At 42.3% G+C, this 13,195-nt stretch overlaps 2 protein-coding genes across 4 annotated transcripts in view; one reads left to right on the top strand and one right to left on the bottom strand.

Annotated features, from left to right (window-relative positions):
• Positions 1-13,195, bottom strand: part of LOC131591378 (protein phosphatase 1H) — a 123,528-nt gene that overhangs the window by 3,287 nt on the left and 107,046 nt on the right. The window contains exons 8-9 of the mRNA XM_058861992.1: positions 11,524-11,631; positions 2,847-2,998 (exon numbers count right to left, since the gene is read on the bottom strand). Of these exons, the coding sequence (XP_058717975.1) occupies positions 2,847-2,998; positions 11,524-11,631 (260 nt within the window). The remainder of the gene's footprint in view (positions 1-2,846; positions 2,999-11,523; positions 11,632-13,195) is intronic.
• Positions 1-13,195, top strand: part of LOC131591377 (protein MON2 homolog) — a 122,640-nt gene that overhangs the window by 108,717 nt on the left and 728 nt on the right. The gene's annotated exons all lie outside the window — the stretch shown is intronic.

Genomic DNA, 13,195 nt, shown 5'->3' with positions numbered 1-13,195 from the left:
CACATGCTATGTTTGACAGAATTCGGTGATGTTTTTTATGTGGGCAACAAATACAGTAAATATCACCACGAGAGAGTCCCAAGAGCATTGCTGAGGGCTGTAAGCTCTTACCCATCAGGCTACAAAGTGACTTCTAATTCAAATGGGAGGGATATTGTTCCCACAAGGAGCTAATTATGCAACAGATAAGTACTCTGTAGCTCTAAAATCCTCTCTAGTTGTTTTTTTTTTTTCCTCTCTCTTTTCTTTTCTAACATACTGCTGCCAGGGAATAAGTAGGCTATTGGGTCAGGCGAATCCAGGGGCTGCTCCACAGGTTGGTTCTCCTGAAGACCACAGCATTGCCAAACCCAGGGTGCAAGTCTCTTACATTCTGACAAGTTTTCTACATCCCTAGAGATATTACATTTTCAGCTGATCACCTCACCACAGATTATGTCACTGCACCCATCACAGAACCTGACATTTTCTGGGATAACATTTCCTTTAAACATAACATTTATGATATGGCAAAGGAGATTTTTCTGTCACTGACTAGTGAGAGGAATGAATGCAGCTGCACAGCTTGAGCTGGAATGCTACTGTAAATTCATTAGTTATACCTCATTTAGAGCACTGTGAAATAATTACATAAAACCTCTCACACAGTACTTTAAAACCTTTAAGTATTCTTTACAGCCAAGCAGCAAGAGCAATTCCACAAAGGCAATTTTCATAAATATCATTGTAAACTATATCAGGGACTGCTCTAATTACCTTTTGCATGCTGGCATGAGAAATGTCTTGCCATCACTATTTGTAAGCCTCTAAACGATCTGGCACAAAGTTGCTGAAAAGAACAAATTTATTTACAATTCAGAGGCCCATTCAATGACCAGTAGGTCAAACACCAATAAATGTGTTTTTTCTAAGTTATAAACAGGAAGCTCAGCTCTATAATGTGTGGTTCTCATGTTGGCACAAAGAGTGACTAATTCTGCACAATTACTAAACCAGTATGAGAAATCTAATCAAAACAAAGAAAATACAATTTTCCTTTAGTGTCTCTCATTGCTCTGAGTATTCTATAATGGATGAAAAATTACTCACCTAACAAGTGAAAAAGCTTGAAGAATCCTGCTTCCTACTGCAGCAATCATGGTGGCCATCACCATCAGCTTAGTAAAGACCAAAAGGAACAAGACAGACACAACACACTCTGACTGCATTTACAACAGATGGGACTGGTGAGGGTGGAAGGCAGGAGCAAGCTTTCCCAATTACTACATGAGAATGGAGACAGAGCAGGACAGAGGTATTGCATGTTACCAGGTGCCTTTCAAAGAATCTCAAGGGTGCAGGAATGAGAACAAAAGCACCATAGCATTTCTGAATAGTGTTAGGGAATAACTAAAAGTCATCTGGATGGGTCATCTCCTCCTAGCTTAAATTAATGGCATGTCTGCATAGCACACTGCCAGATGCCCTGGAAGTGCCCTTAGCTGATCCTGTCTGATCTCCTCCCAGGGAGAGGGCAGACACAGCTGCATGTCTTGCTGAATAGAGATGGCCTGAGACTGCCATTCATACCACATCTTATCTTTGGCATAAGGAGATGGGCAAAGTCAAAATATTGTAGTTGCAGCTTCATTATAATCATCAATCACCCATTCTCTCGATGATTGCAGCAAAACCTCTTTTTGCATTCCGTATTTATTTGTGTCGGGACAAGAAAATACTGTTATTGAGTTATTTTGAAGGTGTTCTCTCTTTAAAATCCAAGTCACTCTCTAGGTATCCATACCCAGTTATCTTTTTTGTTGATGAACAGGGCTGACCCTGTGAAGATGACCACTTAGAAATATGTGGAACAGCAAGCATTTTGAGATGGGTCTCAGCTATTTCTGAAACTCCACTTTACATAGATCAGCTGGGGATGTGTAAAATCTCTCTTCCCCACTCTCAGCCCAGGGTGAGGGCAGAACACAGTGGGAGATGGCCCTAAATTCACCAGCAACACACACTTTCCTTCCTGAACAGTCCCTAAGAACAAATAAAGCTCTTTCCACTTCCACAGTCCCATTTACAAGCAAGAGACTTCCGATCCCCTGCATAATGTTTTAATTCACAGTGACACTGAACTCAGTAGCAGACAAACCTAGGGACTCACTCAAGGCAGACAGCCTCTAGATGGTTGTTTGGGAACTTGTTTGTTTGCATGATAGCATGTTTTAAGGACAGAAACTAATAATCTAAGAAGTGATAACGATAGAAAAAATGAAGAGCATGAGGTAAATTAAAATGGTGAAACGATGCATGATCTAATTAAATGAAATAAAAGTCAGACTTTCCACCTATTTTGTCACCACACCTGTCCTGCAGCTGGTAGCACTGAGCATCCTCTATGGAAGGTGGGTTTAAAGGTCACACCATGACTAGGAATAAGTGGGAACCACAGTGTGCAGTATTTATAAACACACAGAGTGAGAGAGAGAAGGAGATGTTGAGGATGTCCTGAGAAACAATCTTTAGTGTTAAGGGATTGTCCAGAGGAAGGACTTGTTGCCATGTTCTTCCCAGTCTCTTACAGTTTTCGCAGGACCTCATACAGCAAACAAAATGGATCCCATGCCAAGATACTGTGATCCCACACCTATTCCTTTGAAGGTGGGCATTTTTGAGTTACAACAGAGCCCCTGCTCCAACTGCTCACATTTGCTGTAGAGGCTCCATCCAACCTATAAAAATGTTCTCTTGTAAGTGTTGCATATTGCCCAAATGTTATTCATATCATACTTTCTACAAAAATATGTTACCAGAAAGTGTTCTTCTATGGAGAAGCTGGAAAATAAGGGATTAGCACGAACCTGTGGGGATCATCAGGGTCACAGTTTGGTAGAAAGTTAGTGACAGCTTCTGCCACTTCTTCATTTAACAGCACATCCCAGAGTCCATCAGTAGCTAGGATCAGAACATCATCTGGCCCATGCTCATACTGCAGAAGGTCATAGACTCGCACCTAAAAGAAAAAAACCCAAGAGACATTCATGAAGGAGGCGATTGTCAGACCTGTTTGGGAAACATTGCTGAGTTTGGCTGTGAGTTTATCAGGTTCGACCAGGGCACTGAAATAACCTCCTATGGCACTGGTGGAGTCTGTCTCCAATTCAGCCCTCCACACAGCAGCTCCTCCTGCTGCAGCTCCGTGTGGCTCAGGTGCTAACCCCAGACAGGATGGATGCAAGTGTTCTGAAACCAGGCTCTAAGGCACGGCACTGCCTGATGCCAGAAGCACTTGAAGCCTCCCCCACCCGGCAGCCTGGCTTCAGTGCATGAGGCTCCTCCCTATCATTGGCAGGACTAGTCATATGGAAGCTGAATCATTTATTTGATGAATTTTTGATATTTTCTAATAAAATATTCACAAATAATTGTTTTCACTATTTGTCCAGATCCATTTAAGTCTGCCAGATTGCATGTTTGGAAATGCCTGTGTGACAGCCAGCATTGCATTCACTTTTCTAAACCTGAGGCAGCTGCTGCACTCAAGAGTTTTGCCTGAGCAAGTGAGTGGTTCCATGAAATGCAGAAAAACTGCTCAGTCACATTTATCTGTAAGGCTTTCAGTAGCTACAGACCAATTCAGGATTTGCACAGAAGTGAACCTTATTTGTACTATTAAAATATCCATTGACTTCAACTCATCTGTCTGCAGCCCTAGTCAGGCTGATCACTGCTGGCACCTCTTAACACCCTGCCTTTTAAAACAACTTCCACCATCCCCTTCCCAGAGAGGCTGAGAGCGGCAGAGGCAGCCACGGTGGGGGTTGCTACAAAGCCAACAGCTGAGCCAGAATGCAAGCAAAGGCCATAGAAAGTGTTTTGAAGTAAGCCTTCAGTTTGGTGTAACTCCCCTTCCAGCACATGCTGCACTCCAGCTGAGAAATGCCTGCAATTCCCAGGTTGTGATGGGGAGCCATTAGGAAGCACCCACAGAGCACTTTAATTACCACAGCAACAACCACAGTTTGAAAGAACTGTAACAACCGCGGCAAGGCAGTCAGGAGGGAAGGATCACCTATACTGAAATTCAGAAACAGTGCACCTCATACTAACAGCAGTTAGTCAGGACAAAGTACTTGGCATAACAAGAAAATATGAGCTGTTTTATTCTGCCTCATGGTGCACCCTCCCCTTAGGAGCCATGAAGCAGGCAGTGCATATAAAATGCCTGGACCTTTTAATGTAATTATGCTTTTATGGGACTTCAACAAGTACAAGAGGAAAAAAAAATATTTTAAAAAATCACCTAGATCTCACTGCTAATCCTTACCAGTTCACCTTTCACTCAAAAGCACAAGAAGGTCATTTGTAAAATGTAACCTTCACTTCATTATCTAAGGTAGCAGCTGAATAAGGACTTGGGAGAGGATTAAATTCAAGGCAAGATACTCTCTTCATTAGAGCATATCTGCTTATTCAGACTTGAGTGGGAATATAGAAAAGACACATATATGCAGCACAGCTCTCATCTCAAGCTTTTTGTACAGAAATCAGTAGCTGTCATAGTCCCTGTGTCCCAGAACTTAGTTCAGCTTTAACAGCCTACAGTTGCAAGTCAGAAATCATTGGGGTGTGGACGGTAAGTTGGCCAACACAACCATCAATATACAGCACATGTTGTAGTCAGATCTCTTGGGGACCAGCAAATACTTGAGAAAGCATCAGAGTTAATGCTCAGGGATGCACTCAGCACTAAGCCTCTGGTAGGGCTAACCAAGCTTCAAAGATCTGTGCTGGGAAAAACACATCCCAACTGAGGCAAGACACATTACAGCACAGGAGCCATTTCTGCAGCTTAGGTGGGGAAGAAGGTGGGAAAGCAAAACCATACATCACTGATTGGAATCCTCCTGAAAAGAACCATTTTGTCTGACTGAGGAGCAGCACTGGGATGCACGAGAAACTTTTCACAGCTACCTGCAGCCAGCCGATGGATCAAAATTCAAGAGGAGCATCAAGAAGAGATCACTTTACCAAGAATATGTTTTGTTTTAGGGGAACAGGAAAAAAAATACATTCACTGATTTATTGTGCAATCTAGGAAGAAGGGTACTTCCTAAAATGACAAGCTTTGTGAACTGGGCTCCTTCAGCAGAAAGGAATATGTTGAGAAGAAACTAGATGCCAAAAGAGATGGAGAGGACAGTAAGTTCTTAGGCCAGGAAAAGAGAGTGCCAAGGTTACAGGAGACAAGCTTGAGGCAACTGACATAAAATTGTTGCATATAAGGACCAGTTGGGCATGTAACAAAACATTCAATGAAATGCAGCTTTCTCTGCTTTCCAGTTGCCTTAAAGTCCTTTCTTTGTGTTTTGCTCTGGATTTCTTAAATACAGCTGTAGGTGCCCCTAATATGTTGCCAACAAAAGAGAGTTAGAGCTGTCCAGCCCATTGCAGGGTCAGGTTATGTTCACAGACTGCCTTGTCCGGGTGCAGAAAGTAATCAGCTCCCAACCCTTCATTTTTCTTGCCAGCACCTTTGTTCTAGTTCTTACTTGGGTCATTGAGGGTCTCTTGCAGTAGCACCCTGTGCCTTCAGCTGGACTTGGAGCAGTGTGACAACAGAGCCCAGAGACACACAGGCTGGGAAGCACCTACAGGGCACATGGAATGGAAGCTGAGCCCAGCAGGGCTCACTGAACACCCACTCCACACACATCCCACGCTGTGCAGCACCCACAGCACACTCCACATTGTACAAAAAAGGTGACAGAGTATGATATGCCACAGTTCTGAAGTATGAGGAGACATCCAGGGAATTACCTAAGTGTCTGCAACAGCTATGAACCACACAGCCCGTTAAATCTTATGTGACCAAAAGCAGCTCAATGATTGCAATGAAAATTACTATTTTGCTTTGTTTTTTTAAATTCCAGACTAAACCTTCCCAATGACTGCCTCCTCCCTGTAGCTGCATTTCAGGAAAGTAAAGAGTGAGGTTTAAGGAAAGTTGTCTGTGACAGAGGTTTGTGCAAAGCTGCTTACACTGTAAAGCAGCATTGAAGAGCCCTGTTTCAGGTGACAGCTGGTCAGACCATGACTGGCAGTATAGAGGTTTCCTTAACTGGTGCAGCACCCTTGACAAATTTCCTAACAATGCCATCTTGAATCTTCAGTCTTTTCCTTGTGAATTGCTTAGCTGGACATCTGTCCTGAGAGTGCCCCACAGAACTTGTGTCCTCAGCCTCCTATGCTGTCCTGAGAGCCTTCTCAACAACTCACTCCAGCTTACCAGCCCCTTCTGTGTGAAGAGTGAGTTTCCTACTCTTTAAATTAATCTCTCTGGAGTATCAGGGCAGCCCTGGAAAGAGCCAGGTTTGTCACCATTCTTATCCAATCTGTTCATGTCTTATTGATGTAAAGCAGCTGACCTGTTAACTAGTTGAACTTGATGTTAGCAACCAGAAAATGTAAAAGCTGTAAGGAACAAGGAGAGGAACCTCAGCAGCACAGCCAGCCATGAAGCCACAGCAATAAGCACTGGGTTACCCTTATATCCTACAGTTAACATGACTAGTACTTACAGATCTGCTGAGAGGTAACAGTGGATACACACCACTAGAGCCCACAGTCATACACGTCTTTCTGAACATGCATTATGCAGTTTGTCAAATTCTTCAATGAAGGTATTTGTTTCTCAAATTACATATTACCTACATGCAGTCAAGAGCACTGAGAAAACTGCTCTGGGCAAGCAACAAACAAACAGGTGGGCTGGTTTTTATTTACATTTCAAACAGATCTACCCACTGGACAGACCCTGCCTTTGGCTGTTGCAAAGGACCGCAGCAGCCCTGCGAAGGCGCTGTGCCTCGTTTGCCAGGTTTGTTTTTAAGAGGCAGCCAACGCGAGCCCCTGTGGCTGGAAAACCGCTCACAACAGAGTGACATGCGAGCCTGCAGCCACCTGAGGTGCTCCTCAGCAGCCAGCCTTGAGGGAATTGCAGCTAAACAACAGCCTGCGTTCACTCGCCTGCACTATTGATCAGCCCAGCTACCTCAATAAATTAAGCCCTTTCTTAATTGTATTGTCCCTTTTATGCACAGTGTTACCCAGTGCAGCTTTTCCTGGCAAATGATGAGATCTTTCAATACCACTCTCCATGTAATTTATATGTAAATAATAAAAAGTGGGTCCCAACACTGCTCCCTGCAGCATTCACCAATTAATCTCCTTTTAGCTTTTTACTGCCACCCTTTGTTTCCTGCCCGTTAGCCAATTTCCATTAGACTGTGCCAACTTTCCACTTCGTCTGTAGCTTCATATCTTTTATATTGTGATATAAAAGTATATAGTTTACACTGCGATGCACAACAGTTTCTCAAACATTTTCTGAGGAATCAAAGTGCTCATGCAAGAGCGTCAACTGCATTTATTATTATTATTATTATTATTATTATTATTTTAATTCTCTTGTAGATATAACCTCAAGGACCTGAAGCCACTCAAGTGTGATATTTGCTTCCTGAAGCCACTTTGACCCCCTCTGATCCCATACTCTCTATGTATTCGCATTACTTGCTCCTTTTGATGGCATAATTCCTGAGGATTTCTTCAGAAGGCAGATGTGAATCTAAAATGGTCTCTTCCTCAACATATTTGTAGAGTTACTGGAAAGATTTTACTAACACTATGGAACAATGAAAATTCTTCTACATTATCACCTTATCATTTGCTCTGGTGGCTGGCTTTGGGTTCCTTGTTGGCAAGGGCCAAATGCTGCTATCAGAGCCACATCTAGCTGAGCTGCCATTCAAAAAATTTCAGGATGAAATTCTGCTTTTCATCTGCAACAAGGTGGCTCTTACTAAGCTTTGAAAAGCAGAATTTCCTGCTGAAAGCTTTCAAATTAACTCTTCCATTATGAAAAATAAATATTTAATTCTATGCCAGAGAGCCTCAGCCATGGTTTGCCTGCTTTGTGCTACTCCAGTTCATTATAAGAGGTTCAAATCTCTAGAGCTCACCAACCTGCAGAAGTCCTCCAAATCTGGTCTCATAACAGCTGAGCCAGTGAATACTGATTACATTTGTCAGTCTTGGCTGCATGACTTTTCCTCCCATAGCCTGGCACTCTGTCAAAGTATCATTTCACACCACCCTCAAATTACTATTATACGCCTATTTCTGGATGTAGTCTCAGGGATGTTTACCTCTCCTTGAGCTAAATTTTGGTGGATATGGCATACCAGTGCTTTGTCATAATGGAAGTAAAATGTGCTGGAAGAAAACTCACCACACTGACCCTTACTTGAGAAAGGACATTGCAATTATGGCACAGAAACAGAAGCCAGAGAACTTGGATCTTCCCTCTCTCACGACTCACTCTGTGCCTTAATTTCCTGTGCCTCTTTTTTTCCAGGTCTGGAAACCACACATTGCGCTTCCCTATCTCTATATAAACAATTCAAAATCCAGTGCTGCACAGGGACCAAATATGACTGCTGCCTGACATCACTGCCTTTGCTTCCAAGTGCCAAGCCTCCCAGATGGCAGAATAAAGATGTTGTTTCTTAATGCCGGTTTCTGTGCAAGGTGTGCTGCCCATGTTTGGACAGAACAAGTCAGGGAAAAACATGAGGAGTTCAAGCACTGCGGCTCTCTCTGGGAAGAGAGGGAAGAGATGATTAAGAGAAGAAGGTGCGATGGAAAGCAAGTTGGAGCATATGCTACTTCCTAATAATACTCAGGGTTTTTTTGCCAGCATCTCTAAATTAAGGTGGCTGGTGCTCTGTCTTTCCTCCTCCTGCCCTCATACATTTCTGCTGAATTTAGCTGTGAAGAGTATGTGGAAACAAAGCCAGTTTTACTTCCTTTTGCAAAGCAGTTAAGAGATCCTGAAACGTGGCTAGCATAGGAACTGGATGCCACATTCCAGAATTTAAACATGTATGGACACATTCCCCACAAATCAGCAAAGCCCATGAGAAGCTTTGGTTTATAGACACACACAAACACTGCAGCAGCGATTGGCAGAGATGATATTGCTGGGATGCTGTGCTGCAGCCATTATGTACCCCAAAACACTGGGTCTCAGCAAGCCAGAAACAAAAATAAATAGGTAGAATTGCATCATTTTTCTGGCATTAAACAAATCCATCCTAGTGATAAGGGCAGAGCTCCTGCCTGCCTGAGGAGAACAGGAGCAGGTCTCAAGTGAGGGACACCACACATTTAAAGGGGGAGAGAGAACGTACACAGTTGATAGGAGGGAAACATGAAGAAGGGGCTGTCTGTAGATCTCCCTCTTTCCTTCAGGGCTGGATTCTCTCAGCACTTTTAAATTTTTTTATTTTTATAACTGGAATTTTACTATATAATTTATATATAATAAATATAAACATATATATATAAACTTTATCTCTCTGTTTATAGTCACAGAGAAGAGAGGGGACCACACTGCCACTCTGTGGATTAAAACAGATCACCTTCAGTTGTGGGGTTGTTTTGTGGTGGCGCATCCTTCCTCCTTGCCCCTCCTCAGGCCACACTATGATTTCAGAAATGCTGTCAGGCCTTGGCCTTGATGAACAGCACCTGGGCTGAGCTCCTCTCAAGCTTATCAGAAACACTGTCTGCTCCCAGAAACCTGTGCCGTCTAACGAGCACCTGGTTTTTTTTCAGACAGCCTTGGAAACTTACTCTTCTTACCTGAATAAAAACCCAAATGGAACAACATTATAACAAAGTTATCAAACTTTCAGAGAAAATTACCACCCAAATTGCAGGCAGAATGGAAAATTACTATGGCTAAAGCCAACTTTCCTGTAACCCTATAAACAGTGGGTCCAAGTGAGACTCTTTGAGTACTCCTGGACCACAGGAGGCTGTGTACATACTCTTTTAGGTCTGTGTACCTATGAGTATGAATATGTTATAGCAAAGGTGCTAGGAATGTTGCTCTCTTAGATTCTTAAATGTTATATTCATAAGTTAAGCCTGTAAGTCAGTTACTGTTGTGCTTACAGAAATTCTATAGAATCTTTTGTTAAGTTGTCTAAATTCAGCTATTGATTAAGTGTTGTTAAAACCGTTAAGCCTAAACTGGTGGTGAAGTCCAGGTATAAGTTTGGCAAGGGTGTTTACTCTGAACCTTGTGACTCAGCAGGAGGGTCTCACTCCTTTTTATCCTTACCCTTATCCTTATTCCTTACCGTTACGTTTATTTGTCCCTATCTCCCACATAGATAATTTTTGGCTGATTTTAGTTTTATATTGATTGATTTTAGATCAGTCCAACTTTTTCTCTGTGTGCTCCAGCCATCTAATAAGTAATAGAGTGAAACCTGCCAACAAAATTTGTCGTGCTTTCATTTTAATATTAAACATGCTTTTGCTAATACTTTTGCCAGTGATTCTTTGAGCAGCCTGAAACATTCAGGACAAATATGCCTTGGAGATGTTCTAAGCAAGGTTAATTTAATAATTTGGTTCCTTTCTAGCAGTATGATGTTACTTGTGTGTTTTTATTCTCTCATACTGCTAGAGCAAACAACAAATTCAAGGTAAAATACTGGGTATGGTTAAAACTTTGGCAGTCCAGTTGACAATGGACAGTTATCAGCACTTGGGCCATGGAAGCAAAGCTGCCTCTTTTTGTGCTGTCATCAGATGGTTTGTCCTTGCTTAATATTTTATGAAAAATATGTGATATCTGTTCCTTGACATAGGAACAGGAATGCAGTTAAAGAGGGAGAAAAAAAGCAAGGGTTGCATGCCCCTTGTTAACAAATACATTTAAATTTTTTTGGAAGGCTTGATATCCTTCACTGCAAGTGATCAAAACTTCACTCCAGTGGTCAAAAACTGGGTGGAATTGCTTGTGATGAGGCCATTTAAATTGACAGAAACATTTAAAACTACCCCTAACCTGAATACCACGTAATCTCCTCATTACACCATCATTTGGGAATGCACACTGTCGTTATTTGGTGTTTGCAAAGAACTATGAAAAGGATTAAGAACTGAAGGTTAAGGGGCCGACAGATTGAAGCATAAAGTATTCCCCTTATGGCTCTTGGCATTCTCCTGCTTAAGAGTTGATCTGGTATTCTCTGTGTAATGCAGGATACTACACTGCTGTAGAAGACATCCCTTCTGCAATACATGGATTGACACCTTCTGTGAAGGCAGCATGATCTAGGCCTTGACAGGAGCTGGAGCACATAAAGGTGGAAGGAGAGATGGGCATCTGTAACACTGAACACTTAGCAAGGCTAAGGGATAACCATGGAACAGGGAGTGAGAAGGAACCAGTGCTTTGCAGGGATGTGGAGCAATCAGAGCTAGAGCACACAGCTGGGGAACTTAGAATCAGCTATGAACCATGGATGTTACTATCATGCTGCACCTTCGGAAAGGGCAGCATGTTACCTGGACTGGATCACAATTAGAATGGATGATTTGAGAAGAACAAATAAATGCACTAAGTAAATTTATTTCCCTGTCACAAATCAGATAGTTGAACCTTGGCTGTTTTACCTCAGGAGATGAGGACAGGAAAGGTTTGATGTATATATTGGAGTCGTGCACTTTCAGGTCATGGTCTCCCAGTCCTCGGGTCACTCCAATTGTTGCCATAACCCGAGCCTGGAAATAAAGAAAAGGAATGGGATAAAACCTTTTTACATGGACTGTGTCAATAGGGAATGAGACAACATTCCTACTCTGTAACTGCTGCAGTTAGGGATGAATTCCTTTTCTCTCCCAGAAACTCTAGATTTAACATAGCTAATCAGTGTCAAAGCTTTTCACACTCATGCCATCTACATTTTTCTCCTTATTCCAAGCTTTGTTTTCATTCACATTCCACTGAGTCATCATCTCTAAGGTACTGGGTCTATAGAAACCTAATCCAGTCACCTCACTGTCCACACCAGTTTATGAGACCGTTCCTTCAGAAAATTATACTGTTAGTATAGGTCTTATAAAGAGGACAAGGAGCTTATTTACTTACATAAGGAATGCATGGCATCTTCCTATTGACATATTGTTGTATATTCCCTTTACCAGGGGAAGTGCCAAAGGCCACCCTGAATTGCTGAACACACAGTTGATAGCAGCACCAACCACAGTGTTCTCTTCTAGGGAGAGTCAGTCTACAGCAGGTCTGCTGTTCCCTCACATCTACCACTTCCTTCCCACAGCACCTTCCTCTGTGACATGAGCAGTGTCCCAAGAGGTTCTGGGCTCTCCTTCATTAAAGCTGCTCCAAAGACTGGCCAGCCATTCAGCCTCCCAGGGAATCCTGCTCTGCATATCACTTCCCCCAAACTCAAGCTTAGCCACAGCAGCTTCTGAGCAAGGGAGCTCAGAATCACTAACAGTGAGCAACTGAATCTTTTTGCCTCAGTGACTCCTGGCTCCACAGGGCAATAAGAAAGTAAATTAAAAAGATGTGCATGAAACATTTTGCAAAAAATTATAAATTGAATGAAATTCAGAGATAAGCTGCACATCTGAACCTTCAAAACATGGACTAATTTTGAAGGGTGTCTATTTTTGCATTGAGATAAGAACCTAATGCAGCAGAGGAGCACTGTTTAGAAACAGCAAGCATACCAGTATCAGCAAACTGACACCACTCTGTCCTTAGATTGATCCTATTGCTGCATCCAGCTAAGCTTGCTGGGACCAACACTAACAATCTCACTGTTCTTAATCACAGAGCTGAAAGCAAAGTATAACAAACAGAACAGTGTTTCTCCCTTTCAGCTGTCAGCCTTCACACATCAGAAAAATTCAAAGTGAGTTCACATACACTAGCTGAAGAAGATAAGGTTAAAAGGTGTTATACTTTACAAATCCTGCCCTGATCCCTCCTCTTCCTAAATTACAGTTTTGCATCTCAGAGCACTATTATCTTCCTGCTTTGTTCTAGTTATATTTTACACTGAAACAGGAACATTTAAAGTCAATTACTTACGACAGTGTCATTGTAGCCCATTTACAACGAAAGAAAAACAAAAGCAAACTAAACAACAAATGACTGCTGTAAAATGCTTATTACTATGTTGAGCTCTCCCCACCACCCCCCAGACATGAGACTGATTTATGACAGAACCAAGATATTCTTTCAAGCTGTCAAAATGATAAAATAAAGAGATACTGAGTGGAAAACACCGGACTGCCATGGGCTAAACTGAATGGTAAA

The sequence above is a fragment of the Poecile atricapillus genome, chromosome W (assembly GCF_030490865.1).
Source record: "Poecile atricapillus isolate bPoeAtr1 chromosome W, bPoeAtr1.hap1, whole genome shotgun sequence".
NCBI classification, from domain to species: domain Eukaryota; kingdom Metazoa; phylum Chordata; class Aves; order Passeriformes; family Paridae; genus Poecile; species Poecile atricapillus.
Note: the sequence above shows the minus strand (reverse complement) of the source record. Positions and strands in the feature narration are given on the sequence as shown.